Source organism: Gordionus sp. m RMFG-2023, chromosome 1 (assembly GCF_954871325.1).
Source record: "Gordionus sp. m RMFG-2023 chromosome 1, tfGorSpeb1-WG-v2, whole genome shotgun sequence".
In the NCBI taxonomy this organism is placed as follows: Eukaryota; Metazoa; Nematomorpha; class Gordioida; order Chordodea; family Parachordodidae; genus Gordionus; species Gordionus sp. m RMFG-2023.
In genome coordinates, this window is record NC_088775.1 from 91,690,666 (window position 1) to 91,714,563 (window position 23,898).

Below are 23,898 nucleotides of genomic sequence, written 5' to 3' on the forward strand. Positions count from 1 at the left end.
GAAGATTTATTCAAAAAAATTATGAAGATTTATTCAAAAAAAATCATAAAGATTTATTCAAAAAAATCATGAAGATTTATTCAAATCATGAAGATTTATTCAAAAGAAATCATGAAGATTTATTCAAAAAAATTATGAACATTTATTCAAAAAAAATCATTAAGATTTATTCAAAAAAATAATGATTTTAAATTCCAATTTAGGGTTGTTAAAAAGTACGGTTTGGGTCGATTTTTAAAAACGGCCCGATTAGATTTGGCAAGCAGAAGCCCAATTTTTTCAGCAATCTACAAGCGAAATTACCAGCCGTACACACAATTATTTTGTCTATATTCGATTCGTTGTAGGTATTTATTAATCGATACCAACGACATTTTATATAGATTTATATTTATACCATCTTATCTTTGAAAAATGTCATATAAAATCAATATTTTTTTTTATTCAAGTAAAAAAAACTGTAGGGGGGTTTTAAGTTCAATAGTGTAGTATTTAATGAGCGGATTATATTATAAACGGTCAACGCTTGGCATGCGAGGGTTTAGATAATAATAATAATTCTAAATTGTAATGAATCCTTTTTTTTTAATTCTTGGTAAAAAACTCAAATTTTCTAAATTTTTGCAAATTAATAAAAATTAGAAACATGTCCGAAATCTTCCATTACTTTTTTTTACAAAATAAAACGAAAAAAACAAATCCAAAATAAAACGATTAAAAAATACGAAAAATAACATGCTTTAATATTACTAGATTTTTCATAAAAATTATCTAAATAAATAAATTTTTTGTAAATTACGAAATATGATTTAGAACACCATTTTATTTTTACATTAAAAATAGCTTGTTATTTTTTTTCCTTCAAAATTTATAAATTTATTTATTTATATTTTTTTTAAGATTTTAGGACACAGCCTAAACTAATAATTATATAACAATAATTTTATATATGTTATTATAATCGTTTTTCAACTATACAATATAAAATAAAACGTAAATATATTATATATTGTTAATTTTAGAAACTATAATCTATATTTGGAACTACATGATTAAATATCTTTTTCATTTAGGCATTTTTGTAAAATTATTAAAATAAAATGCTGTTTATATTTAAAATAATAAAATTGTTTTATCAAGCATAATGCTATAAAAACCAACTTAACTTTTAGAATGATTAAGTGTACTTTGCTTTATAATTCTCCAAGAGTTAATCATTTTTAAAAATATAGGCAATGGGCTGAATGTAGTATTGCTAAACGCCTCGTTCGGTCGATTTTTAAAAACGGATAAATCACGATTTCTTCTTCCTCTCCGTTTTATGGCGATTTCCGGGTTTACCCAGGTTGGCCTGTTTTCCTTCTGATTTTTCTTTTCCCATTTTTGACGGTCCTGAGCATCAATATTAGTAAACCATTCATGTTTCTCATTCTCATATCTCCCCGCTATCACATTTGTCCACGTCGTCTTGGGCCTTCCTCTAGGTCATAATCCTCCTACTTCCATCAAGGTGCATCTCTTTACCCAGCCATCTTTTGTCATACGTTCCACATGCCCCCAAACCATCTTAGTCTACTTCGTCGTATTATTATTCCAATCATTTCTATACCCAATCTCTTGCTGGCAATTCCTTGCTGAATAGATCACGATCTAAGCCAAACTCTTTATTACTGATGCCTCGAAATTCCATCATTAGATGATTAAGCCATAAATAGATGATTATTATCCAACCATCAAGTTGGATGAAAAGTATAAAAGGAAGTTTACAAAAAAGGGGCATTGAGAGGTGACTAACTACGAATAGATCTGTCACATAATTGTAAAGTGATATTGATTAATACCATTATTAAAATGGCGACTTTTCGGGCAAAAGAGGAAAATTGAGAGCTTAAATTCAATATTATTTTTCATTTTTATTTTTAAATAAAAAAAAATTAACAAAATTTTATATACTTTTTATTAATTTTATGATACTTTTCTTTTTCTGTCTGTCAAGTATTTTCTTTTAAAAATGTCCACGATCCAGATAAAAATCAAATCAAATTCATGGTTTTTATTTTATTATTGGTGTCTGTCATTTGTTTTTTTTTTAATTTATTCAATTTTAAATTTTTTAAAAAAACTTTAAAAAAAACTATATAAAAATAGGCTTTTAACAAAATTTGTAAAGAGAAAAATCAATCAAATAACGCAGCACAACTTTGTAAGAGTAATTATATTTTTAATATAGCCTGTGATAGGTAATGGTAATGAAAATGGTAATCGTGCATTTCTGATTACTTTTTTTCCCCTATAAATAATAATCAAATATTTTCCCTATAGTTTTACGTTTCGAATTGATGGTGGTCGAGATAGTAACGGTTGTTGGTGCGACTGTTCAGATCTAGGCTCAATAAATTGTTGGTGAGGGAATCGCAATCGACAACAGATAAGGCGCTTTTCGAGTTGGGTAGCGCATTGCCTCTCCGGGCGTACCTGGATATTTGTCGGATCTGCTGTTTCCTGGCCTCCATCCTCGTCTTGGGATTGGACGACGATAATTGTTGGTGACGATTTTGGTAGTAGCGATTATTATTATCGTTATCGCCGTTAATACGTTGGCCGTAGGGAGAATTACGGTTAACGCCGCTGTTACAGTTATAGCGAGATGCGTTTCTGAGGTTAGTTTGGAAGTGATTATTTGGTTTCGCTTCAGCGAAATTTGGCAGAGGTAGGTTTGGCGGCTGATGATTCATGAGGACTATATTAGTTTAAAAAAAATAAAATCATTAATTTACTCAGCCTCAAAAGTGTACGCCAAAAAAAATCCGCTTATGCCAGGGTTAACTGACTTTTTTGCTTCACGCTTATGAGAACGAGCGTAATCAATTCAATTGTTTTTTTTTAATCTTTAAAAAACTGCGAGTTAACCTACCAGCTGTTCTACTAATTAACATTCATATATTTATTAATTTTTTACTGTTTGATCTATACATCATATCATTGGTAGCGAAGGGACATTTGTTATAGGTATGATATTTGTTGGGAAGTTGGTAATTGTAATGGCTGTCGATGTTGCTATTATTTTTTGTGCCAACACCGCCATGATCGTTGAAATATTGCCCATGGCTTTCGCTTTGGCTTTGGGTTAGTCTATAAGGGGCAGGTTGGCCATGGTTCGGAAGACCTAAATATCAAAATTTATAGCAATTGTTATAACAGGAAATTTTTTTTAAATTATTATGTGACTAAATTTCATGATTGGGGAGAAGAAAAGAAGGATTTTCAAAATGAGAGTACAGCTCTCGAGAGTTAACTTAAATAAAATAGGTACTATTTCAGCAGGTTTTTCAATGTTAATGTGAGCAAAATTTCATAGTTTTTTTCTCCGCTATTATTAAAAGTGTTTTTTTTTGTTCGAGTCTTAGCAACCCCACCCCCACATAATTTTATCATGTGTTTTAATCATCCGCCTTGCGGGCGTGGACCAAAGCCCGAAGCGGGTATATAAGTGGGGCCATAAATTTTAAACCCGGGACTAAAAAAAATTTTCTTTAAAGAAAACATAGGCAGAGCCTATTTAAATTGAGTGGGTTAAATAATTTAATATCCATTTAATGATCATATTTTCAATTTCCCCTCTAAAACGATTTACAGAATTTACAGCCAAAATTATTCAAAATAATGAACTTTTAAAATCAAAAATAAACTTAAAAAATATTTTTTAAAAAATTAAGTTTCATTGTTAATTGAAAGATGTATAGTAAATACAATTTTCCTATTTTTATAAATCAATATTCGAAATCATCAAACAATTTTGTTATCCCAATACCCTGCCTTAACTCGTTTAAATTAGTTATGAATTTCCATGCCGATATGTTATTTTTAGGCTAAATTAGTCACTAATTTTAGTAATGCTTCTTAAAATTCACAGCTAATTTCATTGAACAAGGGAGGGGAATATTAAAAAATATTTTAGATATAACCTAAAATTAATATTTAAAAAAAATGTATCTTACAATAAAGAAAAATACAATGAATGATACAATTATCCGAACCGATGATAATTATTAACCGAGTGACAACTGACACATCGATTGCCACTAAGATTAGATAGTTCGCAAATTTTTCTTAATTACTTAATAATGCGAAAATAAATCATTTTAAAAAATCATTTAAAAAAAGATGAAGAAATTATGAGGTTTTAAAAATAAATATATAAAAGGGGGTATTTGGATTACAAATAAAATTCAAACCTGTCTCATTTTGAAAGCAATTGATTCGAGTATCGGATTGATATCCAGGTAATTGATTAAGATAAATGCGGGAATCCCATCTGTTCCTGTCAAATTATCGATCGTTTTTTTTTAAAAAAAATTATATAATATTTCGACGGTGCGGTCAAAAGTCCGATCCTAACCTGATCAGGTTCGTCCTTAAACCGTTTCAGTCTTATAAAGATAGTAGCGACTAATTTTAAAAAGCAAAGGAAAAGGGCAAAAAAAAATATGTTCAAGTCAGTCCGTCAGCTGGTGAACGTAAAATTAATACAAGAATTAGGTCCAATGATGGACGCTAACGCAACGATAGTATAAGTTGAGGTTTCTAGATGATTTATAGCTTATAGAAAAACGTTAAATATTTGTTTACTCGTTAGATAATTCGAAATGGTTGCGTTCAGCGTGGGTGTTGTTTTGCGGAAACCGTTCTAAAAAAATATATAAAATAAAACCCCGCATTATACGTCAGCTGATACACTTTTCGTGAGCAAAAAAAAAATGTACTAAACGAAACTGCCCTAAATTTTTTGATGGACAAGGGTTATATCCGGAGTTAGGAATTTGGACAAAAAAGGGCTCCTCCGGTCCAAATCTTTTTCTAAAAAAAATTGTGATTTTGGTCACTAAAATTTTGAAAAGTAGGTTATGGGTTCTGATTTTAGGTCTTAAATTTAGGGTTCTACTCGTTATCTAATACAAAATCCCTTTCCTGAAAAATATTAGCCACGTCTATTTCCTGACTTTTATTTTGAGAGTGATAAATGTTACTACCTTTATCACCCCTGCTGCCATTATCATTATGATCTGCGTAGTGTTCCGCTCTCAGCTCGTTCTCCTCCAGCCGTATTTCCTCGAGGCAAGTCGTGAAAAGCATGTATAATAAATCGCCCAGGAAAAACAGGGCCCTTTTGCGGAATACCTCGTATTTATCGTGATCCAGCTGAACGTTATTGTCGGCAATATCGGGAGTGGAAAGGTGGAAATGGATCAGCTGGTCAATGGAGGTGAGCAAGGATTTGTTAGAATATTCGCAAATCTTGTCGTAAATGATCACAGTGGTTAATTTGGAAGCCAAGAAAGATCGTAAGCAAGACCAACTAAAGCTAAAATCGCCAGTTAAAACATCTTTGATTTATTATTTGAAAAAATCTTTATTTAAACATATTTTTATTCGTGTATTTTTTCTGACATATATAACTTACCTAAACTAATCAATCATTAAAATACATTTTGAGCGTCGATGGGTACCAAATCAACTAGTTAGACTATTTTAATTCAAAAAATTATCTAAACCAAAATAGCGTGTTATCGGCAGATTTGTAGTGATTCACATATAAATGAATTAATCGTTAATCTAGGTAATATTATGTAATAGATCTAGGTCCATTAAAAATTTCCCCATATGGGAGCGTTTCTTGGGTAAAGATTTTAAGCATTTTTTGTGGGGATAAGTCTTGCCCTGTTTTATAAGATTATGATCCAACTTAAGAAAATTGCCTTTACAACAGCTGATTCATTTAAATTTCTATTAGTTTATTTTATAATCACATGACATGTCAAATTTGACGAGTTATTGATAAAAAAAATGATTTACTTTTATTAAAAACCATTTTTAATGAATTATAATCCTAACCCATATCTCTCAAACCTTATATCCCTACTCCTTACTTCAGATAATTGTTCAATTTTAAATATTTTTTCCAATTAAAGATAAAATCTCCTTCAGTTGAGCATTCCTTGAGTTCAGCAGCTATTAAGGTTTTATAAGTATTAGCCAATTAAACCGATGAGAGGGAAGTCGTCGGGGTGAAAAAAGTAGAGTATCCCACATAGAGCCGTTGCGTCTTTGGTGTCGTGCAACAAATCGCCCGATCGTAAGCGAGTGAATATATTTGCATTGTTGCGAGTCAATGCTTGTACCAGAAGTTTGAGATCTTCGCTTAAAAGTTCTGGGTCCGAATCAGGCAATTGATGATTAGCCGTTTTGAGAAAACCTTCAACCTTTATATATATATATTTATGTATTATTTAAATTGTAAATAATATGTTACCCCCCCCTCCCCCTTCGCCGTTTGTAACCCCTTAATAATGGGCAGACATTGAGCGTTAGTGCAAATTGGTCAAATTATTGTTTAGCGCTTAAAATCATTTTAAAAAATGTAAACTAACATTGCTTTATTTAAATACTTTTTATAGCTCTTTTTTCATTTCTCTTAAAAATTAATATAAGGTTAGCGTTTTATTGTTCTTTTTTAATATAAATTACAAATCCGGCCAAAATTTAAACGAGGGATGCGTTACGTTTTTTAATTTTTTATAAAAAAAGTATGGCAAGCAAAAGCTCAGTATGTGCGCGATATAAGGGTCAAATTAGGATTTTAACACGTAATCAGATTTATTGAATCTTTTTTTTTAAATTCTCTGGATACAACCCTATAATAATCAAGAGTGACGATATATTTATATAAATTGGTTCATATATTGTAAAAAAAAATAAAATCATGTATAAATAGTATATTAAATGGTCACTACTAACCCTGGAACACAATTTGTTAACGCAAAAGCTGATCTGGGTTTCAATAGACTGGCCGTGGGGAGAGGGACTTTCGAGCTTTTCTCTTTCGTGTAAGCTGTTGTCGTCATCGTCCTCGTCCATTATTACGCTTTAAAATATATGGGGAGAAGAAGAAAAAATATTCATATCTATTTAAAATATAGGAATTAAAGTTTAAAACAAAACAAAAAAAAGTTAAAATCGAGCCACAATTGGCCTTCACTCAAGCCAAACAATTTTGATAATGAAAATCGCGCGTCAAATATAAATAAAACACTATTAGGGTAAGGCACAACATTATTCAATGTTTATTATAATATTGCATTATGTATATACTTATTATTATTTTTTAGAAAACTCACTCAAACAGCTGCAAAAGGGTCAGGGTGTCATGATCCTGTTTATTCGAATAGCTATGGGGTAGCTTGTCGCCATTGCATAGCCCGAATTTCGGACTCCCATCGAAGCATATATTGTTAAGGCGCATCCTCATTAGACGGTCTACAAAATCGGTGTGGGCATCCTTTTTATATTATTTATTTACAAAAGTTTTTATATGGGAACTAACGATTAATTTGATGGAGATAACTGATTTAAATGATGTTAAACTGTGGTAAGATCGATTTCCCGCCAAAAAGTCATATTCATTCTGGCATCCGCCTTTCGGGTCCAGTCCTTGTTCCAATAGGCCTAAAAATTTTGCTCATATATTGCGGATTGGACCCCTATATGACAAATCTCGAGGCTCACATAATATTATATTGGCTAAAATCTTGGGCCATTTAATGACACTATTATAAAGGTTACTCGGTTCTATCGGATCGATATCGATTTTATTGAGACCAGACCAGGAATACAACATTTTTTTAAAAAAAAGTCGATTTTCCAAAAAATTTTATCTTTTATAAACTGACCATATCAAAATGGCTGCCCATTCCGGTTAATCGTTCTTTAGCCATGGATGTTATTAGCGGTTGGTCTTTAGATGCTACTATCCTATTTTTAAATCGACCGCCTTCCTCGACATGATCTTCGTATTCGTTGTCATACTGTTTCCCGTAATTTTCGGCGTGTATCGCGTTCAAAATATCGGCCCACTTGTGCCTAGTCCATGTATTACTTCTATAAAAAAAATCGATGTCAAAAATAGAATGGGGGGGGGGGGCTTATAATCAGCTGCTTAACATTATAGATATGCTCTTCACAGGCTTAAAGAACTAATAACCGTAGAAATTGGATTTAATAGACCGGGGCATTATGACAAGGCTCGATAATCATGGAGAGTTTAAAAAGAAGAATGGATGAAAATTAAAATTTAATATTTTTAAAAAATATCTCGTATTAAATAAAAAACTATTTTATCAAATTCTATGTTTACTCACTCTAACGATTGTGGAGAGTTTGATTTGTTGTAATGGAAAGGCAACATATTATTACGCGCGTAATGCGGATGGTAAAAGGTGTACGATTTCGGGTTTGCGTAAGGATTTCCGTGAGCTGGGCGGCACGTGAGATACACCTCGGAGATGGCCAAGAGGTATAAACGTCCGGAGGTTAGGGCTTGAGCCACAAGAGGTTTGGGGGAGACGGTCTGGTAATTGATCGATTGTCGAGAAAATATTTTTTTTTAATTTAGTTGGAAAGAATAATTGATCATTTGAATGGAATAAATGTGGTCATTTTAAAGCCGATAAATGATTTTATTAAAAAAATTTAATTATATCATTATGAAGTACGAAGAGATTGGAACCCTGAAGAACAGAAAGTTTTATGGGGGTAAGTACCTAGATAAGTAAATGAGGCTCTTTTCTAGATTAGCAATAGCATATTCCTAAATTAACAAGTTTCCAGCCATAAGAATTAATAGAATCTAAAAATACAAGCGTCCCGATCTTGGGCCTAATAAACTATTTTTTTGAAAGTTAAAGAACTCTAACCCCATCATCTCGGATGATTCCAAACACCCATTCGTTGATATCGTGACTTCCTTCAGGAATTATCTCCGAATTCCCAGTATTTTGGCGAGCGATATCCCTTAGCAAGATTCTGAGCAACTCGGTATCCTCGTGAATTAGCCTATTGAGCCTTTCGTCTCTACCTCCGGCCAATTGCTGCACCGCCCTCTTATGGCCAGAGAGGGCTTTGTCCAGTACCCAGGTTAGATTGTATTGCAAGTCGGCCAAGTTCGCCATGTCTTAACGCAAGGAATTTTATCCTTATGATATCTATAATATAAATTAAAAATTATTTTAAAGTTTATTTATGTTCAAATCTATAATATACAATTAATAGGATGAGAATAATTTTTATTCGAAACCGGGAAGGACCAGTTTATTTTTTGAAAAACTAACATAGGTGTTATGTGCGCCGGGGTATGATATATACCAAGATTGGAAGCGAGGATATGATTCCATTTATATTAATATGATGGCGTGTATCATTAGCCTTTTTAAATAAATAGAGGTCAAAGAATTGAACGCAATTATAATTTTTTTTTTTTAAATTTATCAATTTTTTTTTATTGATTCAAAATCAAATTATAAAAATAAAAATATGTTTTGTTATTATAAAAAAAAAATATACAAATTTATTTGGACAGCATATTAGCAAAAAAATTAAATAAAAATATGAAGGTTGTGTCCAAAATAATACAAAAAAAATTATTTAATTTGAAAACTTTTCAAAAACTTTATATTAAAAAAAAACACGAAATTAAACATTTTATTATCAGAAAAGATATTCAAAACTTTTATCATTCGCTTTTTCTTTAAAGTTTAATAACTTTAAAAAGTGTTATTGAAAATTTTTGTAACAGGTTTTGGACGTAAGTTATTTATTTTCTTTAAAAAAAGATAACTATTTTATTTGTTTTCAAAAATAGATATGTGTTTCAAAATAAAATATATAAAATCCGTGGATTGTGATATACAGTGTAAACCTACATATTCTCCAATGATATCCGTTGGTGGATGTGAAATACCTCCTAACTGAGGGTCACCTAAAATAAAGCACAATTTTTTGGAAGTATTTTGAAAAAATCCCGGGCTCTAAATCCTAATTTCCGCTTTACCTACCGAGTTGGAGGTCCTGGGCTAGTGGGATTTGGTTATTCCATGGAATGAGTGTCATTTCATCCGGCCCAATATTGGCATCGAAATTAAGTCCCAAGGGTTCTAAGGTGGATGTAATATTAGCTGAGCGGAGTTCTATCAATAATTGCAATTTAATAGCTTCGTGGCGTAGATGGTGGCCTTTTAAAAAGGAAAATTTAGTGAATGATGACCAAGACTAGAGTTGGTAAGATGAAGGCGTGATGATAACACAGTTCACGAAATTGTGAGAAATTTTCGTTGGATAGAAAAAAAAAACCAAAGGTTATGAACTTGAAATCTCGAGCCATTCACAACCTTTGCTGGATTAAGGGTAAATCCCTGTATTGTTGTCTGGAAGATAAAGGAAAGCAAATGTTTGGAGCCTTTATCTTCCATAGATCTAAATTCGCAGTTGACGGGGATCTGAGATGGTGGTAAATGTCTTGATAATTGATTGACTTTTGATGTACGACTACTGAAAAGCGCAATGCTCGGTAAAGGAGAGAGAAAGCTAGAATGAAAAGGTTCTTAAATCAATCAAGCAAAGCAAACTATGGTATAAAAAGTTAAATATGGTTGATAATATTCCAAAAAAAATGCTATCAAACACATTTTAGACTATTATTTTCCTAATATATAAAATTATATTTTCCCTATTAAATAAAAGAACATTTCCTTCTTTAACAAGGATGAGCTGGTTTTTAAAATAGCAGAAAAATATGCCTAAGCCTCGACATTTAGTTAATAGATGTCCTTTGGGCCACATCTATCAGCAAAATGTTCAGACTTAAGTAATATTTTTTCTAGATAATATATTGAGTTAGAAGGCTTTTAAAAATCGACTCAAAACGAGCCGTTTAACAACACTACTGAGAAGTATTACCTCGGAAAATAGATTGGATGGGTGTTAGATCTTACACTGATGAAAGTATTGAAAAATTAGCTCGATCCCCGAGAATATTGAATATTTACATTATAAATTTATAATTATTCTTCTTAATTAAATTTTTTACCATTTTTTTACCATATTGGTTTATGAATATTTTGTAAATTTGTGTGTATATATATATGCGATAATTCTTTAAAAAATATTTTTGTGCATTAATCTATATTTCCAAATATGTTTTTTTAAAAATTTATACTATTTTTTACAAAGTTCTTCTTAAACACATTTAATATATTATATAATTTAATTTATATTTGAATTTGTGTTTAGAAATTATCGATAGATTATATAGTCACTATAGTCTAATATAAATTTATGAAGCTTTATTAAGATATTCCGTAATGACTCCTAAAAATAATTTTTAAAATTAAATTCTAATTATCCCCTTCCACAGAGAATTCCTGCGCACGCGCATATCTTCGTTAATTAGTCTTATAAAGATTTCAGGATGATCTAAGATGAGGGAAAGTAAGACGTTAGTCTCCTCCTTAATTATTTTTAAGAAATTTTAATATGGTTTGAAACTAGAAAGGAAGACAAACAATAAAAGATACGTTAATTCGGAAATTGGCCGAGGAAGCGGTGTATTTCATCATCATTAGCACCTACCATTAAAAACAATAATACCACGAATATGTGACACAACTCGCGTTTCTCTCGTTAAGGTTCGTAAAATTATATCGACCCTTCGTTCCGGTATAAAGAATTCGTTCGGATAACTTGGTGTCGCTTACTTTGTTCGTCGTTTGACCGCCGGAACGGTTGTGATTAAAGCACAAATTATTATCTTAAAATAAAAAATAGGGGGCTTTTCAACAAAAAATTAATTTTAAAATATTCCGAAAATATTTCTTAGGGTTCCGGAAGGATGAATATTGAATAATGGAATGGGCTATTGATCATCCTCAAAGTTGGATAATAAAGAACTAGTTCTATTGATAAGTGATCGTATTTGTATATCAATGTTACGTTTATTTCTAGGTTTCTCACAATGCTAAATAAAAGCTAAACTAAACAACAGCCAACTAACTCTCATTCCATTAATCAAATTTTTATTTCATGGGCTTTATATCCATCCTCATATCTCCCATGGGCGTTTAAGTAAGTGGATTCGCCTCTTGCGCGCAGAGGTAACCGCGGCCTGCCCAAAAAAAGTGGGGTTTCCTCTTAATTATTTCCATTTTTTTCCCGGTCCGAGGGGCTTTTATGAGAGAACCAAGCTTTTGTCGCATATATATAACTGTTAAGTATATGATTCTAGGGCTAGGCGATAAATATCGCGTATCGCGTATCCGAGCCATTTTTTTTTTGATGAAAATTTTCAATTCCAATAAAACTTATTTGATTTCAAAAAGTTTTTAAAAATAATAATCATGAAGAAGAAAAAAAAATCGATTTATGTTTTTATTTCTTTCTTCTTTTATTTTCAACAAAATTTAATAAGTCAGTCAGACGAATGCTGGCGATAACTCGATTATTAAAACAACATATTTTTTCTTTTCTTTCTTTCTTTCTGCCCTTTCTTTTTCGTATATTTGGTATTCGCAATTGAAATTGGTCAACTATATAAGGTTTAAAAATAAATAAAAATATAACGCTAGCGTTACTAAAGGTCACGGTCGATACTTCTCAATATTAGCCGATATCGGTGGACGACACTCAAAAATAGATATTAACCTTCATTATATTTATGAAAAAATATTGATAAATTATATTGCCTTTCTCCGAACAATAAAATAATCATATTTTTTACTGGTATCATTGCACGGATATCGTGCTAGTAGCATGGCAACTACAAAAAAAAACTTACCATCATCATGTATTATAACTTACATTGCAGCATTCTTTCTTTCCTCCCTTCCTTTCTTAATATTTTTTTTTAAAAAACCAATTTTTGTTGTTGTTGAGTAAATTAAGATATCGATTAAATTGCATATGGATCGTAATGTAATAAATATATCTATCTTTAAAAATAACTTTTTTTGGCTTGTTTCGATAATTTTATAATTATATAATTAATACTATAACATAATATTTTTTATTTATGGGGTAAAAAGAAAGAAAGAGGGTATCATATAAATTTCGAGATTAAAAATAAAGAGAGAGCAAGAGGGATTAAGAGCTAATCGCGCCAGATTAAATAAAAGGCGCCAGATTATTCTTCTTTTTTTTAAAAAAAAAACAAAGCGCTAAAATTAAGCGAAATTTTTATAAAAGTAATAAAAAAAAATAATTTACATCGTAAAATAGATTATTTTTTTTAAAATAAATTAATTTTTAAATTATTTTTTAAAAAATAATTTTCGCAAAGAAAAATTAAATTTATGATCAATTTTTTGGTGGTGGTTGGATGTAAATAACCGCGACGATTGGAGAAAGCAATGCTCCCTTCTCTATCTTAAATAAAATAAAAATGCATTTTTTTTTAAAAAATAATAATAATAAATTGAAAAAATATCGCGGCGAAAAAGATGTGGGAGGGGGAAGGGCTGGGATAACGGCACGTCAATCATAAGTTTATTTAATTGATTGAAGAATTATACAGTAGAAAGTGTTGTTAAATTGCCTCGGGCCCGAGTCTTAGCCTAAATAATATTATGCAAGCTTGGAGATCTTGCTCATAGATGGCAGAAAAGTTTGGGCCTCTATTTGCCTCATTTTGAGGCTTAGTTGATACTATTTAGCAGAGTTGTTAAAGGATCTAGATACTTATAAAAATGTGGTATCTGTAATCTGTATCTAGATAGATTTTTGATTAAATAATCTGTATCTAGATATTATTTTAGACGTTGTATCTGTATCTAGATCCATTTAAAAAGTATCTTTTAACAACTTTGCTATTTAGACTGAAATCCTAATCGAGATGTTTTTCCCAAATTGGACCGTTTAACAATAAAGAACATAAAAAATATCCCCATTTAGATGATACGGTGAAAGAAATATTTTATTTGTATATGGCGAATTCTATGACAAATCAACAAAATGGACACCATTGTGAACCCGATCCCGACAGATTTAAACTAAGAGAAGGAAAAATTTTTTAGTAACCAACTCCTAACAGCAGCTGAGATATGCAACCTCTAAATATCGAAAAAATGGGACATTTTGTGCAAAATGCACTCCATTTATATTTAAATAACTTTAGATACAATTTGAGCTAGAAGCGTCATTTAAAGTTCTGAGTATGATGTTAAATATTGATTAAAAAATTAAATGTCTAAAACCCGAAATTGTGATAAAATCATATCGGCATTTGCATTTTAATCATTAGTCTATTGCAAATATTCTTAAAAAATTATTTGATGTTAGTTGTAATACAAGAGTCAAAAGTTATCAAATATTTTATGTTTAATAATTTAAAAGGAGAGTTATTTGTGATCCGAAAAGTTTAATTTATTTGACGAATCAAATTTCTTTCCTCATTAAAAATAACCAAAAAAAATATATGAAAATAGTTTAAACTTTCATTTAATTATCCTTAAGTGGCACATAAAAGCATGAAAATTTTGTATCTGAAATGGAATGGATTTGGTCTTTTGAACAAGATATTTTTTCATTTTACATATACTTAATTAATTCCAGTGATATTTGCCTTATAAAAATTTAATGGTTCTAAGGTGTTTAATATTTTATTCTCTTGTGGAGGCTGAAGGTGGCTTTTCCTGCTAACTTTTAGGTAATGCTCATCCCGTTTTGATATCAAAATCAGGTCCATGAGAGCTTAAATTATAATTTCTCTTCATATATTGAGTATACTACACCATCAGAAAAAAAGAAACATTTTTGATAAAATTTTAAAATTTTGATTTTAGGAAAGAAAACCAAATCATTTTAATTTTTAAAAAAAATTGGTCTTAAGTCTGCAAATTTATTAAGGCTCACCTTTATCTTAATATGAGTTTCTTTATAAAATTAGAATATTATTGCTTATTATAGTATAAAATGAGTATTTTCTTCAATTGGTTCTCTCTAAACGGTGTTTATTTACTAGGCATCATATGATAATGGGAATTATGAAAATTTTCCAATAATATCTCTAATATAGGCTCGAAAAACACTTCCAGCCTTTATAGTATTTGGATCTGATAAAACGCCCTTTTCCTTGTCCAATTTTTTTTGCTATCATTGCTATGGATTCAGTAGTATCTTCTTTTTTAGGGTCCAAGGATTTGGTAAAATCGTCAATATCTGATTTTTTTCATTTCGAGAATGTGTTGTTTCGAATTTAGATTTTTTCTTAAAAACAATATTGACAATATATAACTTTAAAAGCTTACCATTAGATCATAATGAAATTTAAATGAGGCTTCTAGCTAAAATTAAAGGGAGATCATTTTGCCCAAACTGTCCTAGTTTTCCGACTTTTAGAGGCCCCTGTCTCGGCCGCTGTTGGACTTTTATTATATTATACTCTGTTATTGCTAAATGATATCAGGTGCTTTATGTTATGGGGTTTAAACGTAGCTTTTATATAACAGTTCCCTCATTTATCGTGCGTCTCGCGATAGCTAAATCGTTCCTCTTAATTAGCAGCATCTATTGAAATTATTCCTTCTTATTTTTTTTACCTACGGTTTCTTTCTATATTTTCGAATTCATTTTATTTTACCCCTTGCCCTCCACCGTTAAAATAAAAGTATGAATGGATGGATGCTAAAGAAAAAATAAATTAAATCTTGAACTCAATCTTTCTGCCACCCCCCCCCACCTTTCTCCTCTTCACACTCTTTTTTAAATCCTCTCGAATAAGAGGTATAATAAATTTTTATTTCCTTTTTATTGACAATCGAAAAAAAAAAAATATAATATGCATATAATATTGCCTTTGTTTAGATAAGAAATAAATTTTTGAATTTAAAAAAAAAGTAGTAAAAAAAAATAAAATAAAAATATAGTTTGATTTGTGATAGATAGGAATATATCGTCCATCGTGATTAATGTAATGAATGGGAAAAATGGAGTATAATATATTTTATCATTGTAATAATATTTTTTTTTAAAAAAAACGTATAAAATACTTTGAAATTTTAAAAAATAGAAGAAGTATATTAACATTTGTAAGATAATGTGGATAATAAACATCAAAAATTATCGTTACTTTTTAAAACGGCTAACTCACTATTTTAACCAGAAAAATATTTCCTAAGCCCTCAACATTTCGATAAAATAGTGTCTAACCTATGTTCCTCTTACGAGCAAAATCTTCAGGCTTGAGTGCAATATTTTTTTAGATGAAATAATGAGTTAGCCGTCTTTGACAACACTAATTTAGAGGATAGGGTTTGGCGGAGTTCCTATATGATCATTCCGCCGGTCCGGTGAGCGGTAACTTCATCAATTAGATATAGGTCGGACCCGCGGTTCAAAAAAAAATTAATGTTATCTTTCCTTTCTATTCTCCCCCCTTTTTTAAACCTGCTGGTTGAATAACACAAATAATAAAAATGAATTCCAAAATAAATAAGGTGATTGATATTCGTTTTCATATCATATTCTGTAATAAATATCAGTATCGAAATTACTGCTGAATATTTTAATTATATTCATAGCACTTTCAATATTGGAATACTTTACAAGTTTAGAAAAATACTTTATAAGACGCCATATGGGCGGACTGCTCTTGTAAAAGGAATAATGTTGAGAGAATTGTCAGAACATAATTTAATTTCGGAAAGAATCCTAGTAATAACTATATTAGTAAACAAGGATATCATATTTGAATAAATAACGTAATCTTTTTTAAAATGTTAAATATATAATACAATATCGTCTGCTTAGGGTTGATGTGATAAAACCAGATAAAAAGTATTAGTCACAAAATAAATAAATAAACGACTCATATTTAGTAAAAAAAAAGAAAGGCTCTTTAATTTCGAAATAAAAAAGAGAAACAAAATTTAAAGTCGATTTTCCATAGCAAATTAAATGAAATATAGTTTATCGAAAATATCGTGAGCTCGTACCTTAAGGACTTCGGTCCTATTTGGGAACATATGAGTGAGTGGTTTTAGAATATATTCAATTTATTTTTTTTAAACGGGGTCTATTGAGGTTAATTTCGTTAAAATAGAATTTCGTAAATACATTTTCCCATTAGATTGAATCAATGTTCCATTCTTAGGGAGCTAAAAAACGGTTTTAGCCTTAAAATATAATCTCGGCCTCGTTTTGTTGAAAACATGGTTAAACTTTGGAAATAAGCATATACGCGTCACGCCTCAATGATTTGCGGATTTTATTCGGCACGCGCCTATAGATTGAGCCAAATTTACTGATTTTCCGCCATTTAAAAAAAAAATATAATCTCTAATATCAAATCAAAATAAAATCGGAAATTAATAAAACAAATTCAATCAATAATCGATGATACCGAACCATAAACAGAATATTAGATTAATGTGTTATTAATTGAGCATATTATATGGTAAAAAATAACGTTAACATTTGGTTAATTATTGCATTTGAATAATATTAATAATGACTTACTTTTTCAATAATATTGTTAATAGAAATTTATTAAAATATTGAATTTTATATGTTCATAAATTATATGAAAATGAACTTTTTGTAATAATTAATATTTAATAAAGTGCAAAAGTTGATAACTGACTGTGGTAAGTTGTTTTCATAAGCAATTCGTTGGTTTACCACAATGAAATTATAATAACTTTTAAAATAAAAATTTTTTTTTAACCTATTTAGTATACACGCCATAGATTGATTCTTAAAAAAAAAATATTTCCATTTTGCAAACCGAAATACGTTTGAATAGACCACATCGAAAACGCCGCCGCTTATGAAATTCACGATGACGCGCCGCCGATTTACCTATCGTAGCGATTGAGAATCATGAGAAAATATTTTGACAAAATTAGCAGCTAAACATTCAACAAGTTGAAATAATGATTCTACTCTTAGTGATTTAGAACAAGAGTGCCATGTTCATGTAAAGCCTTCAAAAGGTATGGATGTCCTAAATTTCTGGAGAAAAGAGGATCGAACTTCCTAATCTTTCCACGCTAGCTAAAAAAATTGTATTACGGCAACTATCACACTTAGTGAAAGAGTTTTCTCTACGAATGACGTTGAATTCAAGATCATGTCGGGAAATTTTGAATTTATAATGAACAAAAAATATACCGAGATATCTGTGGAGTAGTGAATATTTTAATTTAATTTTTCTTAAAAAAATTAATTGGCAATAAAAAATATATAATATAAAATTTTATAACGGTGCGCCGATTAAATCCGCCTATGTTGACGGCGGCTAAAAATTAACGCGCCGCCGGCCGCCGATAGTTTCATCGGCGTACTGGTCTACGTGTGATTTGTTTTTAATAAAGAAAGGTAAAATGTAAATAATAATTCTAAGGATAACAATATATAATGTTTAATTTCCAATCCTAGCAATAGGATATCGAACTACGTCACATGTCACAATAAGGTAACCTAAGAGAAGCCCATCCGCAATTTTTTGGGGCGCTGCAGTTATCTGTAGGCATGAGAGGCATGAGGGGTAAAACAACTTACTTAAACCTCCATGGTAAATACAAGATAGTTTATTCCATTAAAATTTAATTTTGAATGATTGGGGAATTATTAATAATATTGGAACTGTGAGTTCGAAATCATCTGTAGAAGAAATGGTTAAACCATTTGGTTAAATAAAATTATTAAGGCTGTGCCGATATTAATATTCGATATTTTATAATGATATTTATTTACCATCTATCCTTTGAACCAAAAAAAATATCAGTATTTTTTATTTTCAAAAAAAAAACCAACTAACTTTAGCGTGTAACGGTGAGCACAAATCGAGCGCTTCAAATGCTGCGTTGCGAGCGCGAATGAAGCATTTCAAACCTCGTGCAAATTGGTAAAAAATTACCGTTTGGCGTTAGCAACCATTTTAAAAAAAAGAAGCAAATAAGTTTGCTTTTTCGATACTTTTTTTAAATTCTTCGCTTTGTAATATCATATAAAAATGTAAATATAAACAACTTACTAATCCTAAAAAAAAAAGAATATTTAGAAATTTAAAGAAAATAAGAACGCAGACGATAATAAAATTTTTCAAAGACGAGTCCTTTTTTGTTAGTACTTATTTAAAATTTTGTATCGACGATATTGATATAAAGGCAACCTCAATTTAAACAAGGGACGCGTATGGCAAAAAGTAAACGCTCAATTTATGTGCACTATAAAGTGTATTTTGTTTCTTTTTTTTTAAATCTCCAAAAGTTAATAATCTCATTTAAAATATTTTCAATGTTTATGGTGGTGAATGTGTCGTTAAGCGGTTCCATTTGGCCGATATTTATAAAAAATGGCTAAATCAAGACTTTAATTAGATAATATTATTAGCTAAGTTTAACGGCATCGGATAGGATTTTTTTTTAATTACCGGCCTGATCCGATATTATCGGCACGGATATTTAATATCGGCACAACACCTAGTAAAAGTACAAAAAAAAAGTACAAATTTATAATAAAATTTAAAAGGATAAAAGTATAAATTTATAAAAGTTAAAACTTTTCTTGAAAATAAATATTCTCGATCTTCCCAATTATATTAAATTTCAACAAATAAGATTTACACACACTATGAAAAAAACATCCGATTAAGTATCATAATAATCGAACATTATAGTATGCAAATTTATAATTCAACAAAAATACATACTACAAAAAAAAACTTTGCAAATCTCTTAAACTATGAGAATTATTTTGGGATCAAGGGCAGAATATCATTTTTCGTAGCTTAGTAAACTCCTAGTTATGGTTTATAAGGGGATTAGTAAGAGGTTAGTGAATAGGGCAAATCTGTAACACCTTTATGAAAATGATATAGAATACTTAAGCATAGAAGCAGATCTCAAAAATAGATTTTTAACAGCAGAAAAATTTCTAGAACACTCATTCAAGTTTCATGCTTTTATTTCGATAGGAAAAAAAATGAAGGTCTTTATTCAAATTCAAAAGATTCTTAAATGTATAATTAATATTAATTTATAAAATTCTCCATTGATTTTTATGTAATATAAATAATTAATAATTAAATATTTTTAGAATTTTTTTTAATAAAATAGCTAAACCTAGGTTAGATGTGCTACATTGTCCACTAACCTATTCATTTATGCAAAAAATTATCGAAATGCTAAGCTTTCAATATATTTTGGCATATGTTTGAAAAAAATACATGCATAATTATAACCATATGACCAATTTTTATAGTGTGATAACTCTTAGACCAATATATATTTTGCAATATGTTTGAAAAAAATTTATTCACAATTTTAGCCATATGACCAATTTTTATATTATGATAACTCTTAGACCAGTATTTATCCCTTTATAGAACTTTTTACAAATCTAAATTTATTTTTATGACCATTTTTGATTTTTGGTTAAGCTGATTTTCACTGTGATCAATTTTGTCATAAAAAAGGGCTATTATAAGAAGTATATATCAGGGTTATAGCTAAATTATATTTTGAGGTTTTTTAAAATTAAATAGTCTTTTAAAAAAATTTCATTAAAAGGTGGCCATATCTCAGGAATAATCCAAGTACACTGAAATTATTATTTTAGTGTATAAAATACTACCATAATATAAATTTCTTATTAAAACAATGGGGACAAGATGGACCTTAAGTTGATCTGATATTGAATCTTTAATTTATTAGTTATTAGGAAGAAAAATGTAGTAATAATTTTTAGCAATGTAACATTTAAAAAATGATAGCTATAGCTAAGAAAGTGGATAACCAGTAGCAAAGATACTTTTTGAGAGAAAAGCTAAATATCATTTTTCAATGAAAGGTTTAATAAAACTCAAGTTTTATATGAAGTTATAATAATATAATAGGAAAACTCTTATTTATCATAAGACATTTGACACAATAATTTTTAAAAAAAATTAAATATTACATTGTTTAATATTTTGATAGATATATTATGTTAGAAATATATTTTATAATATATAAGATTTATAGAATTATTATTTGTAATTTTTATAAATTGACTATTTCATAATGGGACCCAGAAAACTAATAAGAAATTATTTTTTAATCTACTATATCATATTTATGGTTTATATAGCATATTTAAATATTGAATAAAAAAACAAAACTGTACTTGTATTATATTTATTGGAATAATATTTTTTATCAGAAAAATTTGTTCCATAATTGTGATTTGTAATATAAGAATTTTAAATAAAATTTCAATCTGATATAAATTTTAACTGATGTGAAGTGGTAATTTAAATTACACAAAACTTTTTGATAATTTTTATGAATGCTAGTAAGTATATTATTGATATAAACTTTTTTAATTTAAAGCAACATAATTGAATGAAGCTTTATTTAACAATCAATAAAATATTTTTAAAATTAAAGTGTCAAGGGAAGAACATTTTTGTTAAATCTTGGTTGAATAAAAATAGTTGATTATAAATTAATGCTAATTTACCTTGATATTAATTTCAAAAAGTTTTGAAGATTTCATATTTTCGATAAATAATGAATGAGAAACCCGACCTAATGAAACAGACGATCAATCAATCAATTAGTGCATCTAATAGAAAATTTATAAATATAATATTATAACAAAAATATCATAGTATCTTCATCATGATTCACAGAATAGGTGTGTCCTTAAAAAAATCTAGATACAAATGCAAATAAAATAATCTTATATAAAATAGTAAAATCATAAGATTTAAGATACTTGTAACTTTTACCATAGGTGTAGCCAGGCTTTTCCTAAAGCAAGGGAATCAAAAAATTACTGGGGGCTTCACCCCCAGACCACATTTTGGGCGGGCTTTTAGTCCGCTTTTGCACGGCCTTGGACCGGGCTACCTTAGTCTATAAAGAAGATATTTTTACAAGATAGGAGTAAAAAAACAAATATGCTTGTCTCACCAATACCGTGTTTATCCCAATCGTTACCAATACCCTAGGCATGTTCGGAAGTGATGCTTTCATCAAAACTATATTTATAAAAATGATGCAGATCTCAGGGGACCCCAATGAAAGATTTTACCTTCGTCAGCAGATTTCCCTGGAAATCGGAAATCTGCCATTCCAATTTTTTAAGCATTCACTCTTCTCTAGGGTGATTTGTACCCTTTTTTTAAATTTTATTATTTTCTTCTCATTTCGCTTTTATACATATATATTTTTTAGTTCATTTTTAATATATTATTTGTTTTTTAATATGTATTTTATTATAATTTGTAACTGAAAAATTTGTGAAAATTTATTTTTTTTTAACTTATATTTAATTATAAAATATAAAAAAAAAGATAGGAGGTTAATTTTAATAAAAAAAATATGCCTGGAACAAAAATGAAATATATTTTTATCAGTTTATATATAATATAATATATTACTTGCTTGTATATACATTAATATAAAAGCATGGTAATAATTTATTTCAAACAAGTATAAGAAATTTATTTATAAAAAGTAAGTAGACATATAGTTGATATTCCTCTATTATATAGAATTAGTTACAAAATACTAGGTAAAATTCCACTTTTCAGACATATTTGACAGTTAGATAATATATTACAGTTAATATTTTAACATATTTTACTAATCAATGCTCCTGATAATAAATATAGAAACAATTTGCATTCAATTATTTAACGCCATATATTTATTTTAAATAAAAAATGATATTAAAAATTAATCTTCATATTATTCTTCCCACAATGTCTTTAAAAAATATTTTCTGATGTCCTTATCAATATTTTATAGTTTTCTGTAAAATATATAATTCGCTATATTGGTAAAAATTACTTGATTGTCATATGATAATTGATAAAATTAGCTATACTGTAAATTTTAGAAGTGTCTATATGAGCGGGAGGGGTAGGAACAGTTTGCATCCTATATTTTGAAAGGGGTAGGGAATAGGCTGTTTTAATGGGGGTAGGATAAATTTTGGGGGGATTATCAATTAAATTTTGAGATGAAAGGACAACATTTATTGCTGTAAAATTAATACTTTTATTATAGAATTATTATAATACATCTGTATATTGCAAACAATCATACACATTGTTTTCCAAATAAATCTTTCTGCTATCCTTTTAAATGTAATTTAAAAGGTTTAGATATTTCAGCAAACTTATAATGCCATAATATTTAATTCATTGTAAATAATGAAGGTTTTAATTGAATTTATCTAAAAAATAAATTTTTTATATTCACAAAATATCGATAGTTGGTAGTAGAGATAGATTAATTTAAGTTATCCTAGATAAATTCTCTGAAAAGAGTATCAATAAATTAAAAAGGTGAAAATAATAATAGAAAAACACCGCCGCCGAAGACTGCAAAATTTTTTAGTGGTGTAGGCAAAGGTTTTTGAAGGAGGTTTGCATCCAGTGAAAATCCTGTCATTTAGACGCTGAATCTACTACATATAATATTCTACTGTTTGTATTGTGCTTTAATTTTTTTATTTAACTTATGATTTAATTTTATCAATTGTTTTATAATTATATTTTACTTTTATTAAGATAAATAAATTAAAATTACTCACTTTATAAAAAATTATATTTGATATATTATATTATTTAGTAATTTTATGGATCTATTATTAATAATTATAATTCATTTCACTTTTGTCTTAAGACTTATCTTTGGCTTATATTCCATTTCTTAAAAAACATTTTTGGTTCACTTTTTTTGTATATAAATGCTTTTTTCCAAAAATATATAAATTATGATGAATAGTTTTTTAAAAAAATATAAATTTTTCTATTCTTTCTTTCAAATTATTGTTTAAGATATATGCATACATTTTTGGGGGTCAGGGAGTGGGGGGAGGACTAAGCTGAATATTTTTTATTAGCTTAAAATAATATTCACAAAAAGTGATAAATTTCTGAAAAGGGGGATATCCCCTATCCCCCCCCCCCCAGCTACGCCTATGCTTTTTATAAACAAGATTATTTTAGATATAAGATACTTTTAAGTAAAATATTTTCTCTACAATGATCTGTAAAAGTTAATGAGAAGTCTTAAATGA

General features: G+C 28.9%; 1 protein-coding gene across 2 annotated transcripts in view; it reads right to left on the reverse strand.

Moving 5' to 3' along the window:
* The window catches only part of LOC135928711 (uncharacterized), a 33,058-nt gene extending 11,666 nt beyond the window's left edge, over positions 1 to 21,392 (reverse strand). The window contains exons 1-12 of one of the 2 annotated variants that reach the window (XM_065465463.1): positions 21,325 to 21,392; positions 8,751 to 9,038; positions 8,196 to 8,404; positions 7,728 to 7,935; positions 7,176 to 7,336; positions 6,796 to 6,922; positions 6,044 to 6,260; positions 5,031 to 5,384; positions 4,630 to 4,687; positions 4,236 to 4,321; positions 2,960 to 3,166; positions 2,329 to 2,740 (exon numbers count right to left, since the gene is read on the reverse strand). In XM_065465463.1, the coding sequence (XP_065321535.1) occupies positions 2,329 to 2,740; positions 2,960 to 3,166; positions 4,236 to 4,321; positions 4,630 to 4,687; positions 5,031 to 5,384; positions 6,044 to 6,260; positions 6,796 to 6,922; positions 7,176 to 7,336; positions 7,728 to 7,935; positions 8,196 to 8,404; positions 8,751 to 9,005 (2,294 nt within the window). In that variant the 5' untranslated portion in view covers positions 9,006 to 9,038; positions 21,325 to 21,392. Of the gene's footprint in view, positions 1 to 2,328; positions 2,741 to 2,959; positions 3,167 to 4,235; positions 4,322 to 4,629; positions 4,688 to 5,030; positions 5,385 to 6,043; positions 6,261 to 6,795; positions 6,923 to 7,175; positions 7,337 to 7,727; positions 7,936 to 8,195; positions 8,405 to 8,750; positions 9,039 to 20,988; positions 21,094 to 21,324 lie in introns of those variants that run through there. The other variant, XM_065466142.1, reaches the window with a different exon arrangement.
* Positions 21,393 to 23,898: the final 2,506 nt, after the last annotated feature.